Genomic DNA, 24,426 nt, shown 5'->3' with positions numbered 1-24,426 from the left:
ACACAAAGGTTTAATAAGCTAGATGCTAGATTTGATGAGTTAAATGCTAAATTTGATAAGCAAAATGCTAAGTTTAATGCTAGGTTTGATGATATGAAGCAAGAATGTACTAATATAAGACTAGAGCAGGTTAGTATAAACCTTCTATTGAAAAGTGCACATGAAACATTGAAAGATGAAGATGAAAACAAAGTGAAGCAGGATAATAGTAGTGTTAAGTTACAAGATCAACTCATTCAAGTTTCTGAAAATGTAGGCCTTGTTACTGTTGTTGAAAAAGTCAACCATAGTGAAAGTGTAGAATTGAGTAAAGAAGTAGGTAGGGAGTTGTCTTCATTGAAAGTCAACTATCAAGAAAGTACTATTGCTACATTGAAGGTTAGGAAAACAGTAAACAAATCGAATGTTTCTATGGATCAGATTACTACATCGAAAGTTAGGAAAACAGTAAATAAAATGAATGATTACATGATAAAGGTTTCTGTAGAGGTTAGGAAAAATGTAAACAAAATGAATGTTGCTTTGAGTCAAGTTGATGAGTTCATCTTTCAACTGAGAATTGAAAAGGTGTATGCAATGCACTCTCAAGTGAACATGACGAACTTTTGTAGGCAAAACTGCTTGGTTGAAACTAATGAACCCATGAATAATAAAATCATGTTCTTGAAGAAAACAAAACGCAAAGTCTCCATTGATGTGTTAGTATTCAAAGGTTGTTTCAAGTTGCTTACTTACAAGATGATGACAATGAATCACATGATGAAAGGGTATTCCCCAACACACAATGATTAGGAATCCTGTGTCATGCCGGGATTCAGAATAGCAATGACTGTAAATACTACGTATGGTAAGAGTCCATAATTGTATCTTTTTTCTTTCCTGTAGCCTATTTTCTTGGCCCTTAATCTTTTCAATTTTCGATTCTTTCCTGTCTTTGTGTAATATTCAGTAAATTTCTTCTATGATGCATATCTTAACCAATCTTGTCCATAGTCATTTAAATTTGTATTTTTTCTGAAATAATATTAGAAGTTAAAATAGTAGCTTATTTTCCTAATCTTTAAATTGTTGATAAAACTTAACTTTTCCAAAATCTATCCACTGTAGTGTAAAGAATTGTGTGCTTGTGACATATTTTTTCATCATGTATCACTTATGTGAAGTGTATCAATTTGGTGTATATTGTTTTAGGGAATTTATTTACCCAGTTTTCTATTTCTCTTGTTTGTATTTTTTAGGGAACTTATTTACCCATATTTCATCTTGATCATCTTTGTATCATAATCTTGAAATGTTTATACTTATTATACAGTCTTTAAATTTTAAATTATTTTAAAAAATAATTGGTTTAATTTAAAACGTTTTGTTATATTATTAATTGAAATAAGTTTTTGTGATTGATATCTTTTTCAGAATTTTTAAATTGTTTGTTCTATAAATTTTGATATGATTGATTATCGTTTGAAATGGATGCTGGAGTGAATGTAGAATTTTTAGTGGGGTTTGTTGATTAGAATTTTGCTGGTATGTGATTGTTTTTTGAGATGGAAACCCATTATTGCCTAAAGAAGGAATAACAAAGGTTATGACTTAGAGAGGCAGTAATGAGATAATATTTTTTGTGTTGATTACTTATGTTGATTGCCATAGATGCAAAAATAATGATTAATAATGTTGATTGCCATAGATGCAAAATGATGATTACTGATGAATATTGTTTGCCTTTGAAGCAAAATATTATTGATGTTTTGAATGGTTTCTTGTTTAATGTTTGATAGTAAAGTTTTGTCATGAAATGTAGTTTGTGTTTAGAACATTGAAGAGTCGAAATAAACTATAGTATCCAACAAACGATGATTAATATATTAATAATTTGCTTTTTATACAATTTTTGAAAACAAAATTAAAACTAAATAATTTTGAAACCCTGAATGATAAATCATAAATGTGAAATGAACATGCTATAAATGAAATGTTATATTAAATAATAATGAAATGCAAATATATTATGAAATGATTGAATAGAAGACCAAATGTCTGAAATTATTGAAATATGTATTGAAATTAAATTTTTGTTGTGTTGTTATGATGTTTGTTTTTTACAATTTTGATAATGATACAGGGTGTTATGAAATTCTATTTCTATTTTGAAGAATGGATTAAAATTTGATATTTGAACAGTGAATAGATGAAAATGAATTTTTTTAAATTTATCATTGATATGTCCATATTTCACAATTTATGTATTGCTGACTGTATAATAAGATGTTAACAAATTTCCATTTCATAGATACTTAAATTAATTTTATGTGTATTAGATTGTATGGATAGCCTAATCAAGTTTTTCTTCTTAGTTTATAAGCATTTTAAGACAACAGGTACAGCACAGACATTAACATTGAAATAGTTATCATGTGAATCTCGAAATCAGTAACAAGTGAACACCATGAAGAGTGTTAAGAACATTTGGGTGATTTTCAAACTAGTGTGACAACTACGCCAATATCTACGCTGCGGCCTACACCAATAAATACGCCAATGTCAACACCAATAACTACGCCAAAATCTACGCCGATGCCTGTGCTGATGCCAACGCGAATATCTATGCCGATGCCTGCGCCGAAGCCAATATCTGCGCCAATGCTGATGCCAAAATCTGTGCCAATGCTGATGCCTACACTAATACCTACAACAAAATCAACACTAATAACTACGCCAAAATGCCAAAATCAACGCCGATGCCTGTGCTGATATCAATGCCTGCGCCAATGCCAATAGCTACGTCAATGCCTGCGCAAATGCCAAAATCTGCGCCAATGCTGCACCGCCAATGCCTGCGCCAATGCTGATGCCAACACCAAAATCAACGCCGATGCCTGTGCCAATGCCAATAGCTACGCCAATGCCAAAATCTGCGCCAATGCTAATGCCAATGCCTGCGCCAATGCCAATGCCTGCGCCAATGCCAATATCAACGCTGATGCCAAAGCCGACACCAAAGCATACGCAAATAGCAATGCCAATGCTTATTGCTGACTCTGTATCTCAAACTTCAACACTACTGCATTACCTGGAGGTAATTGCCATCCATGTTCACATTCACAACTTTGAATTCAGAAGAACAGTCACAGTATCATGAAAGAATTGATTCAAAAAATCCTCTCCTAAATTATTCCTGTATGCAGAACTCTAAACCTTGAAAGCTGAAAATATCAAAAAACCAAACCTTACCTAAATTAATCCTCACCTAAATTAATCCTGTATGCAGCGTCTATCTCTTTTCCAAAAAACGAATTACATTGTCATTTCAAGCCTGAAATGTACATTGTATAATTACAAATATGATACAAAATTTATGTGACTCTGTATTAAATTTGGCCTGTATTAAATGCAGCCGTCTACTACAAACATGAAGCAATGCTAACTGAGATGTCACCTGTATCGAGTTTGGTATGCAGCAGTCGACTACAAGTATCAGCCCAACACTTCGTGCATCCAGATCAGCCCAACACTTAACGTCATCACATTGGAGTCACACTTAACTGAAAATCATACTGAGTGCCTTAACGGACTGTTTTCCAAAATGTGCATCAATAAAATCAACCGCGTCAATAGTGAAAGAAATGAACATTTTTTGATTTATTGAAATTTTATGTGAAAATTAAATGTAACAATTCATCAATTCATTTAAAAAAAAAAAAAATAATAATAATAAATTTTCATTCAACATACTAAATTTTTTTTATGCAATAAAAATTGAATTTTTCTATCTATTAAATTTATGTGCAATTTCAAAAAACTATTCTTTACATATTAAACTTTCTGTTGAGATATTTTTCTTTAAATTATAAAGCTAAATCAAAAGTAATATTGATATTCTATATTTTGAGATATTGTTTGGAAACATATAACAAATGCTATTGATGAATTTTTATAATAATTTTCAATTATAGGGTGACATGTATTGTTTTTTCTAGAAAAATTGTTACTGTTCTCAAATTTAAATTTCAACAATTTTCATTAGGGTCAATGTAAATTTTTTCTTTAAATTTTTCAAACAGTAAAATTTTTTTATGTCAAGAGGGGGGTATTTGTAATATTACATTTTTCTTCTCACATTTGAATCGAATCTTCAATTCGAGATCTATGGAACTTTATAGTAAATGTCAGAGTCATCAATAGACGGATAAACTTTTTGATGGAGAATTTATTATCGTGAATGTTTGTTGCATTGTTCCATGGTGTCACCGAGGCAGGGTTAACAAATTATTTTAAAAGATAAATGGTTTATTTAAATCGAGATATGTATAAAAATTTAAAATAACATTTTAAAATAAAGTTTTATTGAGAACAGATGTAGAATGTGAATTCTAAACTTGTAAATTATAATTTTTTGTGACGTGTCTGTAATGTTGGGCGTTGTCTTTCGTGACTGGCAACTTGTGTCTTTTTCCTGTTCGACCTTCTTCTGAAAAATGGCTTGCTACAAGTACTGTTGTCGTAGAGTTTTGCTATAAATCATTTTCGTTTATTAATGTTGTAGATTGAGTTTTATATAAAATTTTGTGCTGTTTTGGTCAGATTTAGTGTTAATGTAGTAAAGCCAATAGCCACTGTGTTTCAACTGTAAACTAGATAAGTATTTTTTAGTTGTAATAACTCTGAAATCATTAGGCTTGTAAGTTATTGTTCTTTGTATATTCTGTGTTTTGCCAAAATTTTCATCTGAAGATTATAAGTTAATTTGCTCTGAAAACTGGATTTCTCATTCATAGGCAATAGATCCATTCACAGTTTATCAAGAATCTATTTTATTGGAGCCGACAACTTTCCTTAGGTGATAGGTGTTAAATGCTATTCCAACCGTTTAAGGAAAAATTGGTAGCACGGCAAAATGTTTAAATGTTTAAATGTTTAAATGTTTAAATGTTTAAATGTTTAAATGTTTAAATGTTTAAATGTTTAAATGTTTAAATGTTTAAATGTTTAATGTTTAAATGTTTAAATGTTTAAATGTTTAAATGTTTAAATGTTAAATGTTTAAATGTTTAAATGTTTAAATTTTCATGAAATTTGACAGGTATGTTCCTTTTTTAATTGCACGTCGACGTATATACATGGTTTTTGGAAATTTTGCATTTCAAGGATAATATAAAAGGAAAAAGGAGCCTCGTTCATACGCCAATATTAGAGTAAAAATCGGACTATAGAATTATTCATCATAAATCAGCTGACAATTGATTACACAGATGTGTGGAGAAGCCAGTCTATTGCTGTATTTCCATAAGGTCTATAGTTTCAATCAGGTACTTGTGGATGAGAATACTGCGTGAGGTCTACCGTTCACAGAACTACTAGTTCTATATACAGAATTATTTTATTATTTTCTCTAGAAAATATTCAATCTAATCTCTTTAAAACTGAACAGAACTCTGGTAGAAATCCTGCAATATTTCCCTCTTACACAGAAAAGTAGAATTTTCAATTTTCAGGGAAGTACGATATTTTCAATCGAAATTACAACAGAAATTGAGTCAGAGTGGGTTGAGCGAGTCAAACAATTAGAATTCGCTCGCTAATTGAAAAAAAACGAAACAAGATGAAAAATTTCACGGTACCAGTTTATTGTGTTTATTTCGTGAAAATTCCCGCTTTCCCGTAAAATATTAATCGGATCGCACACAAATGAGGTAATTCTCTGATAGCATGAAATGAATAATGACTAGCCATTAATTTTTTCAGCAGCTTCTAATTCATTCCATACTGCAAGAGAATTGATAATCGCGGTTCATGATGGAAAAACCAGAATTGAAAACATAAAAAACACTTCACGTGTTATTACACATGAATGGATGGGAATACAGTCTAATACAGATCATTCAAATAATCAATTTCAGACTATTTCTTCATTTATTACATTGCATGATAATTGGATAATTATATTATGAATATTGTTGAGAGGCATTAATTCCAATCGTAGAATCCTGTGTTCCAAAATTATTTATTAAAGCGAAAATGAAGTCCCTAGCAACATGCGTAGGCTACATGCGATGAATTGTTGTCTGGTGATAAATTTTCCAAGTTTCTTTCTATCATAGAATAAACAATAAACGAGATTATCAAGTCGGACGTGAGAATTGGATAAATCTGAACAAACCCAATATATTTTATCATTATTGATTCGTTCTATCACATTGAAAATTGAATTCTAAAAATGCAGATGATTGGAAACTTGGAGTGGCTAATTGATTAAATTCAAAAGGAATATTCTTCATTCTTGCTATTAAAATATCAATAGGATAAGGATAATCTCTACATTACCTGATTGTTCTTGTTCAGCATCAAAGAATCTTTCATGATATGAGAGAGATTGATATTGTTGATAAGTTTGTCATCTGTATGTCGCACTTGTTTCATTGTTACATCTCCGTTGAAAACTACTTTTCCAGTTATGTTATTAGTTTTGTCTGCTGTTACAGCATTCTTCAACATGGTCCAAATTTTTGGTTTATTGTTTTCGTCATTTCTCCAACTAACGTTGCCAATAATATGCATGTTCTGGAAACGCATTTGGCCAGTAGAATCCTTCTGAAAAGTTAATTAAAAGGAAACATGTTGCTGAGTTTACATCAGTGATCAGACAAGTAAAATTAAAACGGTTCAACCGTAAATTGAAATTGTCCTTAAGATACTCAATTGAACATAATGAATCCTCAGTAAAGAAAATTTGGAAAGTGATTTGATTGGTTGAATGCTTTATTTATGCATATTACAATACAGGGTGATTATAAAAGAACTTTACAACTTTGAAAGCACATAAATATTTTATTGAAATTACTTACAGAGTTGAGGAAGGTGTCAGTTTGTTACAAACACTTCAAGTTTAAGGTGTGGGTGTTATTTTGGTTCGATGTGACAGCCGTTGGTAATGCGACATACATCCCACCGATAGTCGATTTCTTGCCACACTCGTACCAGCATATCAGGCGTAACTTGTGCAACCGCAGCGATCCCGAATGTGATCCGATTTCGGAGGTTATTAAGATTGTCTGGTAGAGGTGGAACACAAACCTTATCCTTAATAAACCCCACAGGAAGAAATCCATCAGTGTTAAATCCAGTGGGCGAGGTGGCCATGCAATTGGCCCTGCACGGCCAATCCAGCGGAGTTGAAAGCGAATGTCTAGAAAATCCAAAACTTCTCCATGGAAATGAGTTGGTGCACCGTCATGCTGAAAGTAAAAGGACACTTGTTAATCTTGTTCAGCATGACGGTGCACCAGCTCATTTCCACGGAGAAGTTTTAGTTTTGGAATTCTGCTTCCAACTTCGCTGGATTTACCATGCAGGGCCAATTGCATGGCTACCATGCTCACTGGAGCGATGGATTTAACACCAATGGATTTCTTCCTGTGGGATTTCATTAAGGTTTCTGTTCCGCCTCTACCAGACAATCTTAATGACCTCCGAAATCGGATTGCTACGGTTGCACAACTTAAGCATAATATGCTGGTACGAGTGAGGCAAGAAATCTTTCATCTGTGGGATGTAAGTCGCATTACCAACGGCTGTTACATCAAACCAAAATAACACCCACACCTTAAACTTGAAGTGTTTTGTAACAAAATTACACCTTTCTCAATTCTGTAAGTAATTTCAATAAATATTTATGTGCTTTCAGAGTTGTAAAGTTCTTTTATAATCACTCTGTATATACTAACATTTAAACTTAATAAAACACCTTACAATACAGCAAAGGCTTAGATGAATTGACATTGATAAACTGAAATAATAATTATTGAACTGTAGGCCTTTATACGGGAAATGCAATTATTACTGTAAGATAATATTGTTTTGTATCTACATAAATATTGGCTGAGCTTTGAACATATCAATGGCCATTCTTTGGGAAGAATACTCAGGGTATCCTTTCCAGTAACTCTCTACCGAAAAAGTAATTTTTGAGTAACTCAACAGGTGAATAGTGAAGAGAATAGAATGTATTAAATAAAGTAACATCTATAACATTGGATTGGCTTATACACGTATGGGATAGGAAATTCACGAATGACGCATCATCACGTCTGACCTACTGGACTGATTACCATGGAATTTTGCATATTGATTCCTAAATTACCGAGGATGTTATAGACTCTAAATTCTTCAAGATTTCAGTAGCTAAAGACTTCAGTTTGTCAAGTTTTCAATCAGATCCTTGCGGAGCACGGGTTACCCGCTAGTTTAAAATATATTTAACTTTTCTCAATGAAAAGTATGTGAGTATAGAATGTCCTCTCTGAGACATGATGAAAAGTTAAATTATGTATTCAGTATGTCTTCATTATGTCTCACTGGTGAAGAAATGCGAGTTTATTGTTTAATTGAATTATAAATTATGAATGATAAGAAAGCAGCAAAAATAAATTGACTATATGAGAGTCATAGAATAGAGGAAAGAATGCAAAGGTTCAGGCTTACAATTTACATTGGGACATTTATTTATTATTCTAATTTTCACAATAAAGCACTGAATGGGATAGAAAAACTAAGAATACTCCTTGTACTATTTCTCTCCCAGATTTAGATAATAATTTAAAAGTCCAAAATGAGTTTATGATTCCACTTTTCTGAAATTTAGTCCTTTTTCACTTAAAAACAACAGTAACTGAGAATTTTGAATCTTGACAGTTGAGAAACTGGATAGGAAACAAAAATATTACACTCAATGTTTCCTTACAATATTTCCTTAATTAGGACTTTTTCAGAATAAAAGGGTGAAAATAGCTATTTGTGTATTAAGAGCGTCATGCGCAACTTTATCGCTCGCGCAAAACAGTAAACACGCGACGTGAAGCGGAGCGTGATAATTTTGCAAGAGCGATAAAGAAGCATTACGCGCAAATTACATACAACATTTCTTCTACAACTGCACAAACCTGTTAAAAAACTTATATCTGGCGGAGTTAATAATAATTTGTCTACACTGATATCCATCATGGCTGTAGAATCGGTACAATTACCGACTTTTTAGGTTAAGATCTGACCGAGAGTGGTTTGTCTTTTGGCGAGCTGCTTATCATCAGCTGATTAGCAAGCGTAAAGAAACTCTTCTGCGCATGCGCAAATGATTTGCGAGCATAAAGAAAATCTACTGTGCATGCACAGATAGTAAGCGAGCAAAAAAGTAGATTCTCCTCAGAAATAAGCTGTTTCACGAGGAGAATTGAGTATGCAAATTCTTTCTTCACGCGCAGTTGTAGAATAGCTAATTATGTATTAAGCACAGTTGTAGAAAAAAAATATCTTAGACTTTCTTTTCAGGAAAACAAGATTATTTCTGAATATCTCCATGAGTACTACTAATTACTTTCCTACTGCCTTCAGGAACAAGGAAAACTCCTTATTCTCGGAAATCCTACTGATCGACTGTGAGGTCCACGTTATAATGACAGTATTTGATTAACAATGGTGTTGCTATCCTTGTCTATTATTCGACAAAGCAGATAGCGCTATCCTTTTCGATCTTTTTGTCAACTAGAGCCGCTTACTGTCGACTTCTGTCTATTATTAGTGTGTTGTTGGGAGTGTAAGGCTCAACTCACACTTATGCGACTCAGGTCGAGAAGAGACTCGACTCTAGTCGAGAGCATGTGTTTCCAAATGGTGACACTCAGACCAGTCGATACTAGTCTCCGCGACGTCACCATTTGAAAACACATGCTCTCGACTAGAGTCGAGTCTCTTCTCGACCTGAGTCGCGTGAGTGTGAGTTAAGGCTAAGAGTGTAAGAACGGCACAAAATTAGAGACTACCAGCTTCATCAAAAACAACTACTAGGACTATCGGTTTGAGCAAACAGTAAACATTGTAACATAAACCCCCTGCCCTATACCATGGCATATCTTCGTATGCTATCTTTTCTCTCTCTATACGAACACAACAGTCAGGTCGATATTCAGCTCTCAGTGTAGGTCGAGATTCCGATCGACCTTCATGTAACACAAACACATCGTAAAGAAAGTGTATGAACAGAACGGTTGTCTCGATTTCCGTTCATCACGATGACATTTAAAAAAATGCTTTTTGTCATTGAAACCCGGTTGCACAAAGGTCTGTCAACTTCTAATCCCGATTCAATGCCACGAAGCCAATCGGAATAGCCCTCTTTTCAAAACAACTTTCTCTGATTGGTTCTCGTGGGATTTGATCATGATTAAAATTTAACAGACTTTTGTGAATCTGTTCGCACTATAATTATTATTTGAAAGGTGCGAACAGATCCTATAAGTCGCGGTGTAGATTTCGGTTACAATCGATACTACTAATCAGCTGTTAAGTCCTGTTTCACAAAAGTCCACCTGATTGTTCAATGAGTATAGAATATAACTAGTACCCTTGTAATATTTATTTACATTACACACGACTAGTTTCGAAATTTATGTCATTTCCAGTGTTCTTTTTTCAAATGAGTTTTGAATGTTATTTTATAGTAAACAAAACCTAATATAAATAGATATGATGAAATTTCTTATGATGAGTTTTTTGTATGATCTTGGAGTTACAATATTGTTAACATGAGCTTTTAGTGAATGGAGAATTCCAAGTGAAATATTGGGCCATATGAATAAAGTTGAGCATTTGCTTCAATTTCTATGAATAAACGTGAGCAAAACCTTTTGCTCATGCTCATCAAAAAAATAGTTTAATATTGTTTGCATGAGCTTCTAGTGAATGAAGAATTCCGAATGAAATATTGGGCCATATGAATAAAGTTGAGCATTTGCTTATACTTCTAAAATATGGAGCATTTGCTTCATTTTCTATGAATAAACGTGAGCAAAACCTTTTGCTCATGCTCATCAAAAAAATAGTTTGAGCATTTGCTCAAAAGTAAAAGCTTTTGCTCAAAATTGTATGAATAAACTAGAGCATTTGCTCAACTGTTGAAGCAAATGCTTCAAAAAAGGTGAGTCTACTCTGGAGTAGCTTTTCACCTTTTGCTCATAGTAAAATGGCTCAACTAATTCGTGTGAGTAAGAGGAAACTATTCCAGATACGATCACAGCCAATAGTTGAAAACTATAAAACTCTTTTCAGATTCAACCATGATATATATCACATTATTCCTACAAAAGGATAAATACAAAATATACCTATCCGACATAAAGAAAATCCGTTTATTCATAGAAAATGAAGCAAATGCTCAACTTTATTCATATGGCCCAATATTTCACTTGGAATTCTCCATTCACTAAAAGCTCATGTTAACAATATTGTAACTCCAAGATCATACAAAAAACTCATCATAAGAAATTTCATCATATCTATTTATATTAGGTTTTGTTTACTACAAAATAACATTCAAAACTCATTTGAAAAAAGAACACATCACAGAATAGGAAATAGGCATTTAAGAATTTGAGAGTGTAGACGATTATAAGAAGGCTATTGCTATTATAATATATGCTAAAGATTATTATAGAGATGACATTTTTTCAAGCTATTATTTCAAAATTCTCAACTCAACTAACCTAGAACTCAATTCATAAATAGAAAACACAAGCGGTGTCTCCTAACTTGCATATTTAGCGCTTACGTGAGCTATAAAAACAAAGTAAGGCCACAAAGGCGAATCAACTAATGTATAATCTTTAAAATACGTGAGAATTTGCTCCAGAGTTCAGGAGCATAAGGTAAGAGTATAAGGTAAAGCTTATTCATATAGAAATGAGCTAATGCTTATGCTTCTACCTTTTGCTCATGAGCAAAACCTTACGCTCCATGCTTCTTGCTCATGAGCATTTCCTCTGGTTTTATTCATATGGACCTGAATCTATGAATCTGGAAAGTGACTGATATGAAATCATTGTCTTGCTTACAATCTTGCATGAATCAGCGACTTCAACATTTCCTACAACTGACAACTTCTTGAATATCAGGTCAGCGTCAAGGGTGATCGATCCATTCTCTGAGTTTCCATCTTGGGACACATCAATCAAGCGAGAAGCATCAATTCCGTTCACCTCTTCTGTGTGTAGTGCTCCTGAAAAAAGTAGAAAGATTAGACGTTTTTATTATAGCTGTTGCAGTTTAGAACTGTTTTTAGAAAAAGTAGAAACACTAAAGTCAGTTAAGCCTGGTTTTCACTAGTAGAGATAGTGGTCGAGTAACTGGCATACTGAGCTGACTCTACTCCACTTACTTGGAAATTACCATGTGAAACGGATAGAGAGTCAATTGAAACTCAGAACATTTTCAATTAGGGAGAAAATTATGAATTCTACCAGATTAAAAGGAACTTGACAGACATTAACTGTTTGAACTAAGAGAATTTTTAAGGATGGCAAAAAATCGTGCGCTTGAAAATCTATGTGTTTGTAGCTACTGGACTTACGCCTGATTTTCATTGGTAGAGTTGGTGGTAGAGTTCCCTGGGAAAGTAATGACTATCTTGTGAACTCTCCCAATGAAAACTTTCATGGTAGAGTCATGGCAGAGTACTAGCGTAGAGAAACAATAGCGTGAGTAGATATCCCATGGTATAGGGCGTTTATGTTGCAACTTTTACTGTTATCTCAAACCGATTACTGTCGATGATGGTCGATTTTTACTGTTTTGTTGGGATGAGAGTGTATGAACGGCACAGTATGAGAGACTACGAGCGTCACACAGCTTCACGGGAAAGAACTAAGTGGACTATCGGCTTGAGATAACAGTAAAAGTTGCGACATAAACGTCCTATACCATGGGATATCTACTTACGCTATTATTTTTCTATGACAGAACTAACCTTAAAATGTCAATACTTTTTAATAAAAAACACTTAAACACTCATTAACCCTTTAATAAATTAACACTTTTTAATAAATAACAATACTTCTTAAACTTGATAGCCTACGACACGACTCTACTCTACTAGCTCGAGACTGTTTTCAGTTACATAGTAGTGGTAGAGTGGAGTGAGAAGCGGTGGTGGGGAAGGCAAGTGGTAGAGTACTATCCCACTCTACTCTATTAAAAACCAGTACTCTACCATGGGTCTACTCTACCATGAACATTTTCATCAGGAGAGTTCACAAGATAGTTAGTACTGGCTTAACACGTACGATTTTATGCCGTCCTTATAAATTGTACAGTACCAGATTCCCTTCACCTTTCTTCACATTTTCAAGATTGGAAATAATGTGTACACTGTTACATATGATAATTATTATTATCATATGGCTTCAATACACTAGTTACCAGGACTTTAATAACAGTTTAGTCTTGGATGTATTAAAATAAAGATGGTTGATATGAAGAGTACTATTTATTCAATACCTAAATTTTCGGCACAGTCGAAAATAAAATGAAACAAGAATAATTGGATTATCAAGTGTTCAAGTGAAAAGTGATAGCTCAATACCGAAAATGGAATTCAACAAACCAGGTATGCTAGTTACACCTGGGGATATCGCAAATAATTTTGCCAACTTCAAAGAAGAAGTAACAATTTACCGAGACTGTAAAGAAATCTCGAGAAGTACAAGTAGCGAGATTGAAAAACTTACTGGGACCTGATGGACTTAAATTGTACAACACATTATCAGGGGAAACGACATTGAAACTGTTACCTCAATCCTTGAAGTTTTGGAGAAATATTGTAAGCCTAAACAAAACATGAAAATGGACATCTACAAATTGCTAACCAGAAAACAAAGTCCTAATGAACCATTTGATAGTTTCTAAGCATATTTAAGAAGATTAATAAAACCTTGTAACCTCAATGACCAGGAAGATAAAAATGATGAAAGCACTAATAGCACTCGGAGTGAACTCGAGACAATTACAGCAACAACTTCTTCGTGAAGATGCTAATCTTGAAAAGGTAGTCAACTTTTGAAAATCAGTTGAGCTTCCCGATAAAAATATGAAAATATTGAACAGAGGCACTGAAATCATGAGAGGTGTTGACTCAGTCAAACAGACGCCTTCCATAACATTTTAGTCTTGAATGTATTGAAATAAAGATGGTTGATATTTAACATACACTGTAGTATATGGTACTTCATAATTCATTCCTATTACAACATAATATTTAACAAAACAATATTTCCCAAAAATCCAATCAAACAATGAATCTTCATTGGTTTACAGTCTACTTACGGAATGAGGAATGGTTAACGATTTTTGTGGGCTGCTTGATATGTTGTTGTTTGCTTCTTGAAAATGCGTTTTTATAAATATCTTTCATATTTACATCATTAATCCTTTCAGTATGCAAATCATTTGCGACAATTGGAAGAGATTTGAATATCTTCTTGCCCCTGATTAATGTGTTTCCAGACATATTTACGACCTGAAATAATAGATTAGAGTTTCCAGTCTTAATTTTTTAATGAATGGAAATAACTTGATACTGTCCAACACTGATTTATTCCAACAATGTGAGATACTAGTTTTGATTGTTACATCCTTGGTGATGTAATGATAGACATCAATGTTGAATGATCACGACTTAATACTGTCAAACAGTGCTTAATTTGTAAATTTTCAGGTGCCGGAACTATGGCTGGCCCGTCAAGGGAAGGGTCATCGGGGTGGACCCCCGGAAAATTTTTCTAAATTTAGCCTTAGAAACCCAGTTTTAAGTCTGTTTTCGATTATTTCAATTGTTAATTAAGTTTAACGTGAAACAAACACAGATTTGATCAAATTAGATGGTAAAGGATAATTGCCAGAACCTCAAGAAGGGAGATAAATGAGAATGAAAACAAACTTCAAAGATGAAATAATATACTTTTTTTTTATTGTGTCTACAATATTGTCTACAATACATGTTGTGTATTGATACTACTACGTTACGTTCCGGTACGTTCCGGTCGCCCTGGGAAGTACCGGAACGCCGTTCCGGTGCGTTCCGGTACGTTCCGGTCGTCCTGGGAAGTATCGGAACGCCGTTCCGGTACGTTCCGGTACGTTCCGGTCGCCCCGGGAAGTACCGGAACGCCGTTCCGGTGCGTTCCGGCAGAAATTAAGCACTGCTGTCAAACCACCTATTTATCAATACAATTTGATATACAGATGTAAACAGCTGTTTATCAAGCCCCCATGCTGTTTCGTTTTTCGTTACTACGTTACTAAAGACTTCTCAACTTTCTTTATTGTAAATTATGTTGTTACGAGGATTATGAGAGTTCAAGATAATAAGATGTTCTAAAATGTATAAATATTTATATTTATAAATAAATTACATAAATATAAATATTACAAAATATATATGTATAAATAATTGACATCAAAATTAGATTTTCAGACATTGTCTTCAATAAATTATTATTTTTTAATAGAGTGAATAAATATTACACAGATACAGATTGATAAAGGTGTAACTACTAAAACTAGTATATATTTTTCTAATATACTAGTTTAAATTGTTTGACCTTTATAAATCTCCAGTAAATTAAAAGCTAAAACATTGAGCAGCAGGTTAGTTTGGGTGAAGCCCTACGATTGGCCATTAGCAGTTGACCAATAAAGGCTGAGCTTTACTGCCATTGGCTGAGACGCCCCAGTATTCCAAATAAGGTCTTGAGAGCCGTTAGACAACAAATGATGAAGAAAAACTAACAATATCGGATTGATAATAAGAAAAAGAATGTAGATAAATATTTACAATTTAAAAACCAGTTTTCACAAAAACAGTTTGTGTTTGTGTGTGAACGAAAATGTGATAACATTACACACAACAATTTTAACTGTAAAGGTGCGTACAGATATACGCGCCGCGAACATGAGCAATTCACTTTTAATCAGCTGATGCCAAGCTTTTTATATCTATATCTTATACCGTTTTTGTAAAAATACAGATATAGTCAGCTGATTAAAAGTGAATGCTCATGTTCGCGGCGCGTATATCTGTACGCACCTTTAGAATATTATGGACCGGTTTCCGAGCTCGGGATTCAGCTAAGTTCTACACTTTAAACAGCTGGAGTCAGAAAATTGGCTTTCTTAAACGGGACGTAGTCGTAGTCAGTCACTTTTAAATTCACTTTCAAAGTCAGTCACTTTCAAATTAAATTTCGAAAAACTAGAAAATTGAAGACAAAATAAAATAAAGAGAAAATAGAGTAAAGTTTGAGCTATTTTGAATTATTCAGGAATGTTTAATTTCGTCAAGGAAAAACTTTTCCAATTATAGACATGAAAAAAAAGATTGTCATAAAAACTGCGTTTTGGAAAGCCAATTTTCTGACTGCAGCTGTTTAAAGTCTAGAACTCAGCTAAACCCCGAGCTCGGAAACCGACCCTATAATATTTATGAGCTCAAGAGGTGTGCCTATGAAGATGAACATACCTTTGGTAGATGTTCGTGAACGTTGATGTCATTCATGTAAGTTACATGATGGAGATGAAGTGGTTTCGAGATATCAAACATTTCGGCTCTGTGGATTTTGAAATGAGGTCGCATTAAACTCATTCCCTTTTCAACACTCTCTCCATTTAATGAGCCAGTATTTATGTTGTCCGCTGGAATTTACATCAAATCAAACAACTCAATAAATGAATATCTGGAGTCTATTTTACAAACGTTGAATGCTAGTTTATTCACGTACTTACATACTTCTGTCCTTTGTAATTAACCTGCTTCCTGGATGGACGGCGTCTCTTTGTATTCAGACCTAAGTTAGTCGTCGTACACACACATCGATTTTTGTACGTTCGATTTTTTGCCGGCTTTATGAATTCTATTAGATTGAAAAAAAAACTTGACAAACTATGATGTGTATCTGAACACATCGTGGGTTTAGTATCTTCATTCAATCTCGTAGAATTTATAAAAACGGAAAATTCGTATGTCAAAAAATCGATGTGTGTGTAACTGGCTTTGCTAGTCATATTATTATCAGTAAATTTCAACAGTCTACAGCTTTTTATTAGTCTCAACATTATTATTATTTACAGGTGGATAAGAATATAGGAAATAGTTTTTATCTATTCATCTATCTATTACTAGCAAGAGCCCGTGCTTCGCAAGGATCTATTTTAAAACTTGACGTAATGAAATTTTGAAGAATTGAGAATAGGCCTATAACCATCCTTGGTTAATTAAGAATCTATAAGCAAAATTTCAAGTTGATTAGTCCAGTAGTTCAGACGTGATGATGCGTCAACCATAATTTTCCTATCCCGTACGTGCATAAGCCAGCTCTTTACTTTATATAATTATTATAGATATAGTTAACGACTGCAAGAGATAGGACTGTGGAACAGAATAGTGGTGAAACTATGATAGCGCCAGAAGTGTCTCAAACACAATAGTAGGTACTACATGAACTTTTTGAACTGATAAATTGATAGGAGCTTATAAATATTTTCTAATTCAAATGGAATAACTTCTGAAGAAAATAATGATTGGATAAATACCAATATTGAATTATTGTTGACCAAGAACTCAGTACATAGACAATTTATTCAACTAATTCTGTATTGATAAAATTATAATCATTTTCTCTATTGATAATCAATTTCATCAACTAACTGGAAAAAGTTCTTCAATTTCCATGAATTTATTAATAGAATTATATAAATCTAAAGTGTAGGTCATATCTAAATTCACAAAGAGTTCGATTCTTGTTGGCAAGATAGATGTTACTCAATGCAGAAATCATTGTTATTTTACTAAAAGATAGGATAAAATTTCTCTTTCAGGGGGAGTTTTGACAACCCACAAAACTCTTTTTTCATTTGAAGAAATAATATCAAAAAGGTGCATAGGACCTTACTTTTTTGTTCAGCTTGCCAAAATACCCCTCATTTCAATATTAAAATTTTCGACTGACTGTACAGTGAGTCAATCATTCTATCAAGGCTTGAATAATTTTGAAATTTTAATTAAATAAAAATGGTAGAGAATATTATCATGTAGATATCAACACCTTTATTTAAAGACATATTAACTGCATGCGTTTCATATTGCCGATACAGCATTGATAAAACTGTAGACGTTTATTTAGCAGTCTCAAAAAACTGTTCTAGCTGAAAAATTAATAATACCTACATGCCACGTGCAGGCTTATACATTGCATCAGGAAAACGAAGTTCAAAACGATGGTTTTCCTAAACATATGTTTTTGAGATAATTTCTTTGATGCAGCTGTTTCACATTCACCATTAAAAATTATACAGAGTTTGTGAAAATAAAAATATTTATTGATTACCAAAACAATACTATTATTATATTAATGATAATAATTAATTAATAAAACACTTTTATTATATCAATAATAATAATATTATTAAACATATTTATCAATTATCAGAACAATATTATTGAGGTCGAGTGGAATCAGGTAGAAAGCAATAATAGAACAGATGTTCTTTTTTGAATTTCTATAATATTATTTTGTTGTTCCAATGATTACAACATATGTTAGAATATCACATGTCAATAAATAAATTATCTCATTTCCATATGGCACTCACCTTACCATGTTCATAACCTTACTTAATAGGATCCTTTTTCATCCTTTGAAACCCTTAGAGGCAAAATATCTCAAAATCCGTTCTTAGTGCGCGTCTAGTATGTTTGAAGAATATTTGTGCAAAGTTTCAAGTCTGTAGGACAATTAGTTTGAGCTGTAGTGTGATTTTACATCAAAATTTTCGAAAAATTCCCTCTCCTGGACCCCCCTGTGCTCCTGATCGAAATTTTTCTGTATAGATCTAATTTTTTTTCGTAGCTGAACAAAAAAGTTCCTTATGACTTTGCTGTGCAATGAGCGGTTAAAAAGTACAAAATTTTGGGGGGGCCCCAGCTCCCTCAGGGGGGAAAATTTCTGAAAATCCTTTCTTAGTGGATGTTTTCAGGCTACCATAAACAATCGTGCAAAATTTCAAGTTTTTAGGCTCAGTAGTTTGGGCTGTGGTGTGATTTCAGTCTGGGCTTAGCCTTTTATAAGTATAGAGATAACATGCATGAACTTAGAGCCACTCTTCACTTCAAATAATTGTGAGAAATATTTATTTGTCATAGACTATTTGAATCACAAACAAATTCTGAATAGAAATTACACATTATTCCAATAAAACATGAGACAAATTCACTGTTATTTTTCTCAGATGAAAGCGTTTCTTCTCTTTCTTGAGAGAATAATATTATTTCCACTATTCATTTAAGAAAGTCGCCCATTTTTTTCTCTCACATCATCTCTCCCAGAATAATCATTGATGATTACTAGTGAAAATCTACCCCTTGACAAGGTTTTCACTAGCCCTTTACCATTGAGATTGATACTTCTTGTAAATTAATTATTTTCATTTTTTCGATTGATGCCCACATAAGCTGTTAGGCTTGTGCGTGGGTAATGAGTGAGAGGGATGATGATGAGAGATTAATAGACTATTACTTTTTAGGTAGACGGGACCGACGGCTTATCGTTTCCTTCAAAAGACGGGGTGGCCGTTATCTATGTCAGGGCTCTCCAACCTACGGTTCTACGGATAGATTTTGTCCGGCCCGCTGAGAGTTATTGCAACAGATTTTTCAAAAATATATATTAATACACATTTTTGACAACTGTGAGTTCAGAACTCTCTCTTACTAGCCAATCCATTTCTTAATAAGTGTAAAATTAGCTGTAAACAAGCAGCTTTTTGGATCTACCTATAAGTGTGAGCAGACATTTTCAAAAATGAAGTTTGTTAAATCCAAATACAGATCTTACTTGTCAGATGAACATTTTAAATCAATTCTAATGATTGGAGCCACAAAGTTTAATCCTAAATGGGCGGACATTTTAAGTGGAAAACAAACACAATCTTCTCAAGTATTTTCTTTCAGCTTGGTAACATTTTGTAAATTCGTGTATTGTCAATTTGTCTCATTACTATTTAAAAAAACTATTATTATTTTGTTTAACTTGCTAAATTCATGCATTGTCAAGTTTTCTTATGACCTTTTTACACTCAATAAATTGGACTTTGTATTGAAATGAAATGAATTGGTTTGCTTCTTCCTGTGTTTTAATTAAACTTACTTAAAACATCCTTAATATTATTTTTCCTCCACCTACTGTTAAAAGTACTTACTTTACTTCCTGAAACATGATACTAAAGTGTCACTTTTTCGCTCTCGGTACTAAAAAACAGAAAAACTCCTTAGGGAGTAAAAGTGACTCCATTCAAATAACATGGGAAGCATCTCTATTTTAAAAACGTACATTTGGAATAGGTCAGAAGGTCTAAGCTCAGATGAGGAAGCATATAGAGTAGTCATTAAACCAAATAAATTCAATACCTCAACCAGACATTTGATCGATATATAAAATTTATGTTTGTATGCTGAAATTATTATTACAAACTTCATATCACTATACTAGAAAAAATTTATATATTTTTTCTTTTAATCCATGTTATTCAAAATACCAGCCAACGAATATTACTTATTAACTAATCAAATTTGAAACGGGAACTTCATCATGGCTGTAGTTGTGGCTGTCATTGTTGTTACAACTTTAGCCGACAGATAGTGCTGTCGGAGGAGAACTGTGATTACAAGCCAGCTGTTTCTGTTTACTTTTTAGATTATGTTGTAACACATTGTTTGGTGACATACGTTTTTAAAAATTATTTTATTAGCAGTTTTTATAAAAATGTTGTTTATATCACGAGTGAAAAATGTTTTTTCTCCCTCAGGAAAATTGTTGCCCTCGGCTTCAAACTTTTCCCTCAAGGAGAAAAAACAGCACTTTTCACTCTAGATATACAAATAACTATTAATAGAAATATAATAATTTTTCACCTCTTAAATCCCCCGTCGTGTGTGTCCCCACAAGTCAAATTCCACGTACATCCTTGTTATGGCCCTCTAAGCCTCCCAAGAATTAACAATGTGGCCCTTGGATAAAAATGACCCCTGATCTATGTGATTGTGCAGTGATCAAAAATTTTCGCCCCGGTCGAGATTTGAACTCGGGTTCTCTCGATTGTTAGACCGGCGCGTTAGCACTTACTCCAACGAGCCACCAATAATAATCATTCAGAATTATTACAAGATCTCTAGGAAAGTGCCACTTCCAGCCTAAATGATTAGGCTATTCTAATGATTTCGTGGTTCACCCGAGATTGTATTGTTTTATCCAATGAATAAATGAAAGCTATACAATTTACGTGTAACATGTAGAGTGCTATACTATTTTCTTTTCCTACAGTTACGTTGAAAAGTGGCCATTGCTGCACTGATTACAGAACGCAAAGAATCACTTTTCCGCTCTAGTGCGGGAAAAATTTTTCTGCACTCCAGATTTGCAACATGGCAACGCAAAATACTTAGTAGGTTATATGGAGCAACAGTGCAGCAAAATCAAAATGAAGTTGGTAACAGTGACTGCTGTGGCTGCTATAGTGAGCAGAGGTGCAACGAAGCACAACGCGCTAATTATTACATTATATATTATAACAAGGACAGCAACAGCACAGTGCCACCACAGCACACACCACACAGCCGCCTCGCCATTCAAACACTACTAAGTTATTTGATGGATTTCAGGCAATTTTACCCATAATTACCCACTTTTCATATCCAATGGTAACTGTAGGAAAAACTTAATGTGAAATACGTGCGCAAAGTTCCTCTGCTGCACTCAAGAAACCATTCCGCCCTCGCCTACGGCTCGGGCGTAAACGTTTCTTTCGGTGCAGCAAACTGTCACTTTGCGCACTAGTTGCACAAATAACTATTCTACATCGATTACTAGATTTTCTGAAATCTTGTTTTCAGTTTGAATGAAGAATTATCATGCATGTTCTTGATATCGTTTTGAAGCTAGCTTTATTTGATGGTAGAAAGGTAATTAATTGAATCTGATCAATCAGAACGTAACAGACATTAAACGTAGAAGAAATTGTACTCACTTTCCAAGTTTTTAAACTGTATCCGTTCCAGATGACAATCCTCATCGTTGTATGCAGCCGATTTCAATTTGGACTCTACATCGATATCATTATAGTATATGATTTCCAAATCTTCCCTGACTATCAGGTCACCATCTACGACGAATTTGAGGGGTCGTTCATCATCTGCACCTGATCCATGAATAATTGTATTATTTAAATAGATTAATTTTTTGGGATAACATAGATAACATGGAACCATCTACAATAAACTATAGTGAGGTTCACGTTATAATGTCAGTGGAGAAAGATTCGATTATTTTCAGTTCCAGAAGTGCCAATGTCCTATCTCGAAGCAATAAAAAGTTATAAAATGTATTCTACCAATGTCATGATTTAGTAACTAAATTATAAATAACTTTTTGTGTAGTCGAGAAGTTGATATTGTGGTAATTATTCATATTGAATGAAAAAGACTAAGAAATTGTCAAAAAACCACTGATTTATTGATAATTAGAAAGACCGGTTTCGGTTATTACACCATTGTCAATCTCTGATAAACTCAGGGTTTACTATGTCTTTTTTCATTCAATTATAAATAACTGTTATACCATTATCAGAGTGCGAAATCTACCAATGAAGACATATGTTTTTAGATTGTCATTCATACTCCGTGCCAGAACTACCAATGTCGACTTGTGCACTTCTAGCACTCGCATTTCCGTATCGAAATGCTGTAGTTCGAAAATGCAAGGTGAACTTTCAAGCTGATTTGTGAGAAAGTTGATATTTTGACATAGGTAGTTGTTGCACCAAGCCACAGAATTTATTATAATATTTTATTCGTCAAGAAGGTTATATCTTTTAATGACTTTATAATACATTTTTAAATATTATGTTAATTAGGTATATCCATCCATTGTTGAGAAACGATTTGGCAACGTTGCGAAACTGGAAAAGGATAGCACTATCTGGTTTGTCGAATGATAGACGAGGATAGCAACATCAATGTTAATCAAATATTATAACGTGGATCTCATTATAGCTTACGATGATAAATTTAGTTTGTATTGAATTAAGAATAATTACTTCATTACCTTAATGACGTTCAAACACCTGGTTGTGAGGTCCACGTTATACTGGCAATATTTGATTAAAACTGGTGTTGCTATCCTTGTCTAACATTCGACAAAGCAGATAGCGCTATCCTTTTCTAGCTCCCGAAACTTTGCCAGATGGTTTTTCAACAATGTACGAATATTATTAATTAACTAACAAAATATTTAATCTTAATAAATTATAAAAATCTAAAAATAAATCCTTGGAAAATATATTGCTTATAATTGGTTATTTCAATCAACAAAGAACAGTTGATGTTAAATCAGATTTACCCCTATCAGCTATCTTCTACAGAAGGCAGTGCCAAGGCAGAGAATCATCAACGCTGCTCTCCCATCTTTCTCCCCTGACATTATAACGTGTCCCTCATGCTATAGTGTACTAGGCAGGACTCACCTCCTACTAAATCATGGTAAGACGAGACTGAACCCCCGTCAAGTGAAAGAGCATAATTAATTTCATCTGGAGAGTGCTCTAGTCTCTCTAGGTACTGGGTTTACTATGTCCCAACGATACTACACCCTCAGTGCGCATTTAATTACTGCTTCCACTAATATACATCTGTATAATATTATGCATACACATATGTGAATAATAAATTGTAAACTAATTAGCTAGAATAGTATACAAGTATAAATATTATTCATTGGTCGTGCATTGGACGTACGGTATTATTCTCACAGGAGACTACATTTCTAAGATAACTTGATAATTATGTTTACTCCAGCGAGAATAGATGATTCCCTCTACAATGAGAATAGGAGATCTATATTGTAAGTGGTTTTCTCGTAGATTCTCCTAGATTACTTTATCGGTTCTTCACCAATCATGAACTGAGTTTGATTATTATCATAAAATGAGCAGAACTAATTAATCTAAAATCTAATTTGAAAAGGTTATAAGTTTCACATATTTAGGAACGGAAATTGACTGTAGAAATAATATATCTTTGGAAATTAAACGCAGGATAATGCTTGGCAACCGTGCGTACTAAGTCAAAACTCCTCACTAGAAACACAAAAATGAAGATTCACAGAACGCTCATAAGACCAGTTGTCACATATGGATGTGAAGCATGGACGATCCTGCAAGAAGACTGCAAAGCCTTAATGACGTTCAAACACCTGGTTGTGAGGTCCACGTTATACTGGCAATATTTGATTAAAATTGGTGTTGCTATCCTTGTCTATCATTCGACAAAGCAGATAGCGCTATCTTTTTCTAGCTCCCGAAACTTTGCCAGATGGTTTTTCAACAATGTACGAATATAATTAATTAACTAACAAAATATTTAATCTTAATCTATATATATATATAAAAGCGAAATGTCACTCACTGACTGACTGACTGACTGACTGACTCACTCACTCACTCACTCACTCACTCACTCACTCACTCACTCGCAGAACTAAAAATCTACCGGACCAAAAA

At 33.5% G+C, this 24,426-nt stretch overlaps 1 protein-coding gene across 3 annotated transcripts in view; it reads right to left on the bottom strand.

Annotated features, from left to right (window-relative positions):
• LOC111044482 overlaps positions 1–24,426 on the bottom strand; it is a 114,800-nt gene that overhangs the window by 9,740 nt on the left and 80,634 nt on the right. The window contains exons 17-21 of one of the 3 annotated variants that reach the window (XM_039442276.1): positions 21,898–22,074; positions 16,340–16,512; positions 14,146–14,338; positions 11,880–12,043; positions 6,322–6,588 (exon numbers count right to left, since the gene is read on the bottom strand). In XM_039442276.1, the coding sequence (XP_039298210.1) occupies positions 6,322–6,588; positions 11,880–12,043; positions 14,146–14,338; positions 16,340–16,512; positions 21,898–22,074 (974 nt within the window). The remainder of the gene's footprint in view (positions 1–6,321; positions 6,589–11,879; positions 12,044–14,145; positions 14,339–16,339; positions 16,513–21,897; positions 22,075–24,426) is intronic. The other 2 variants (XM_039442277.1, XM_039442278.1) reach the window with 2 other exon arrangements.

Source organism: Nilaparvata lugens, chromosome X, assembly GCF_014356525.2.
Source record: "Nilaparvata lugens isolate BPH chromosome X, ASM1435652v1, whole genome shotgun sequence".
NCBI lineage: Eukaryota > Metazoa > Arthropoda > Insecta > Hemiptera > Delphacidae > Nilaparvata > Nilaparvata lugens.
This window is presented reverse-complemented; position numbering and strand designations above follow the sequence as displayed.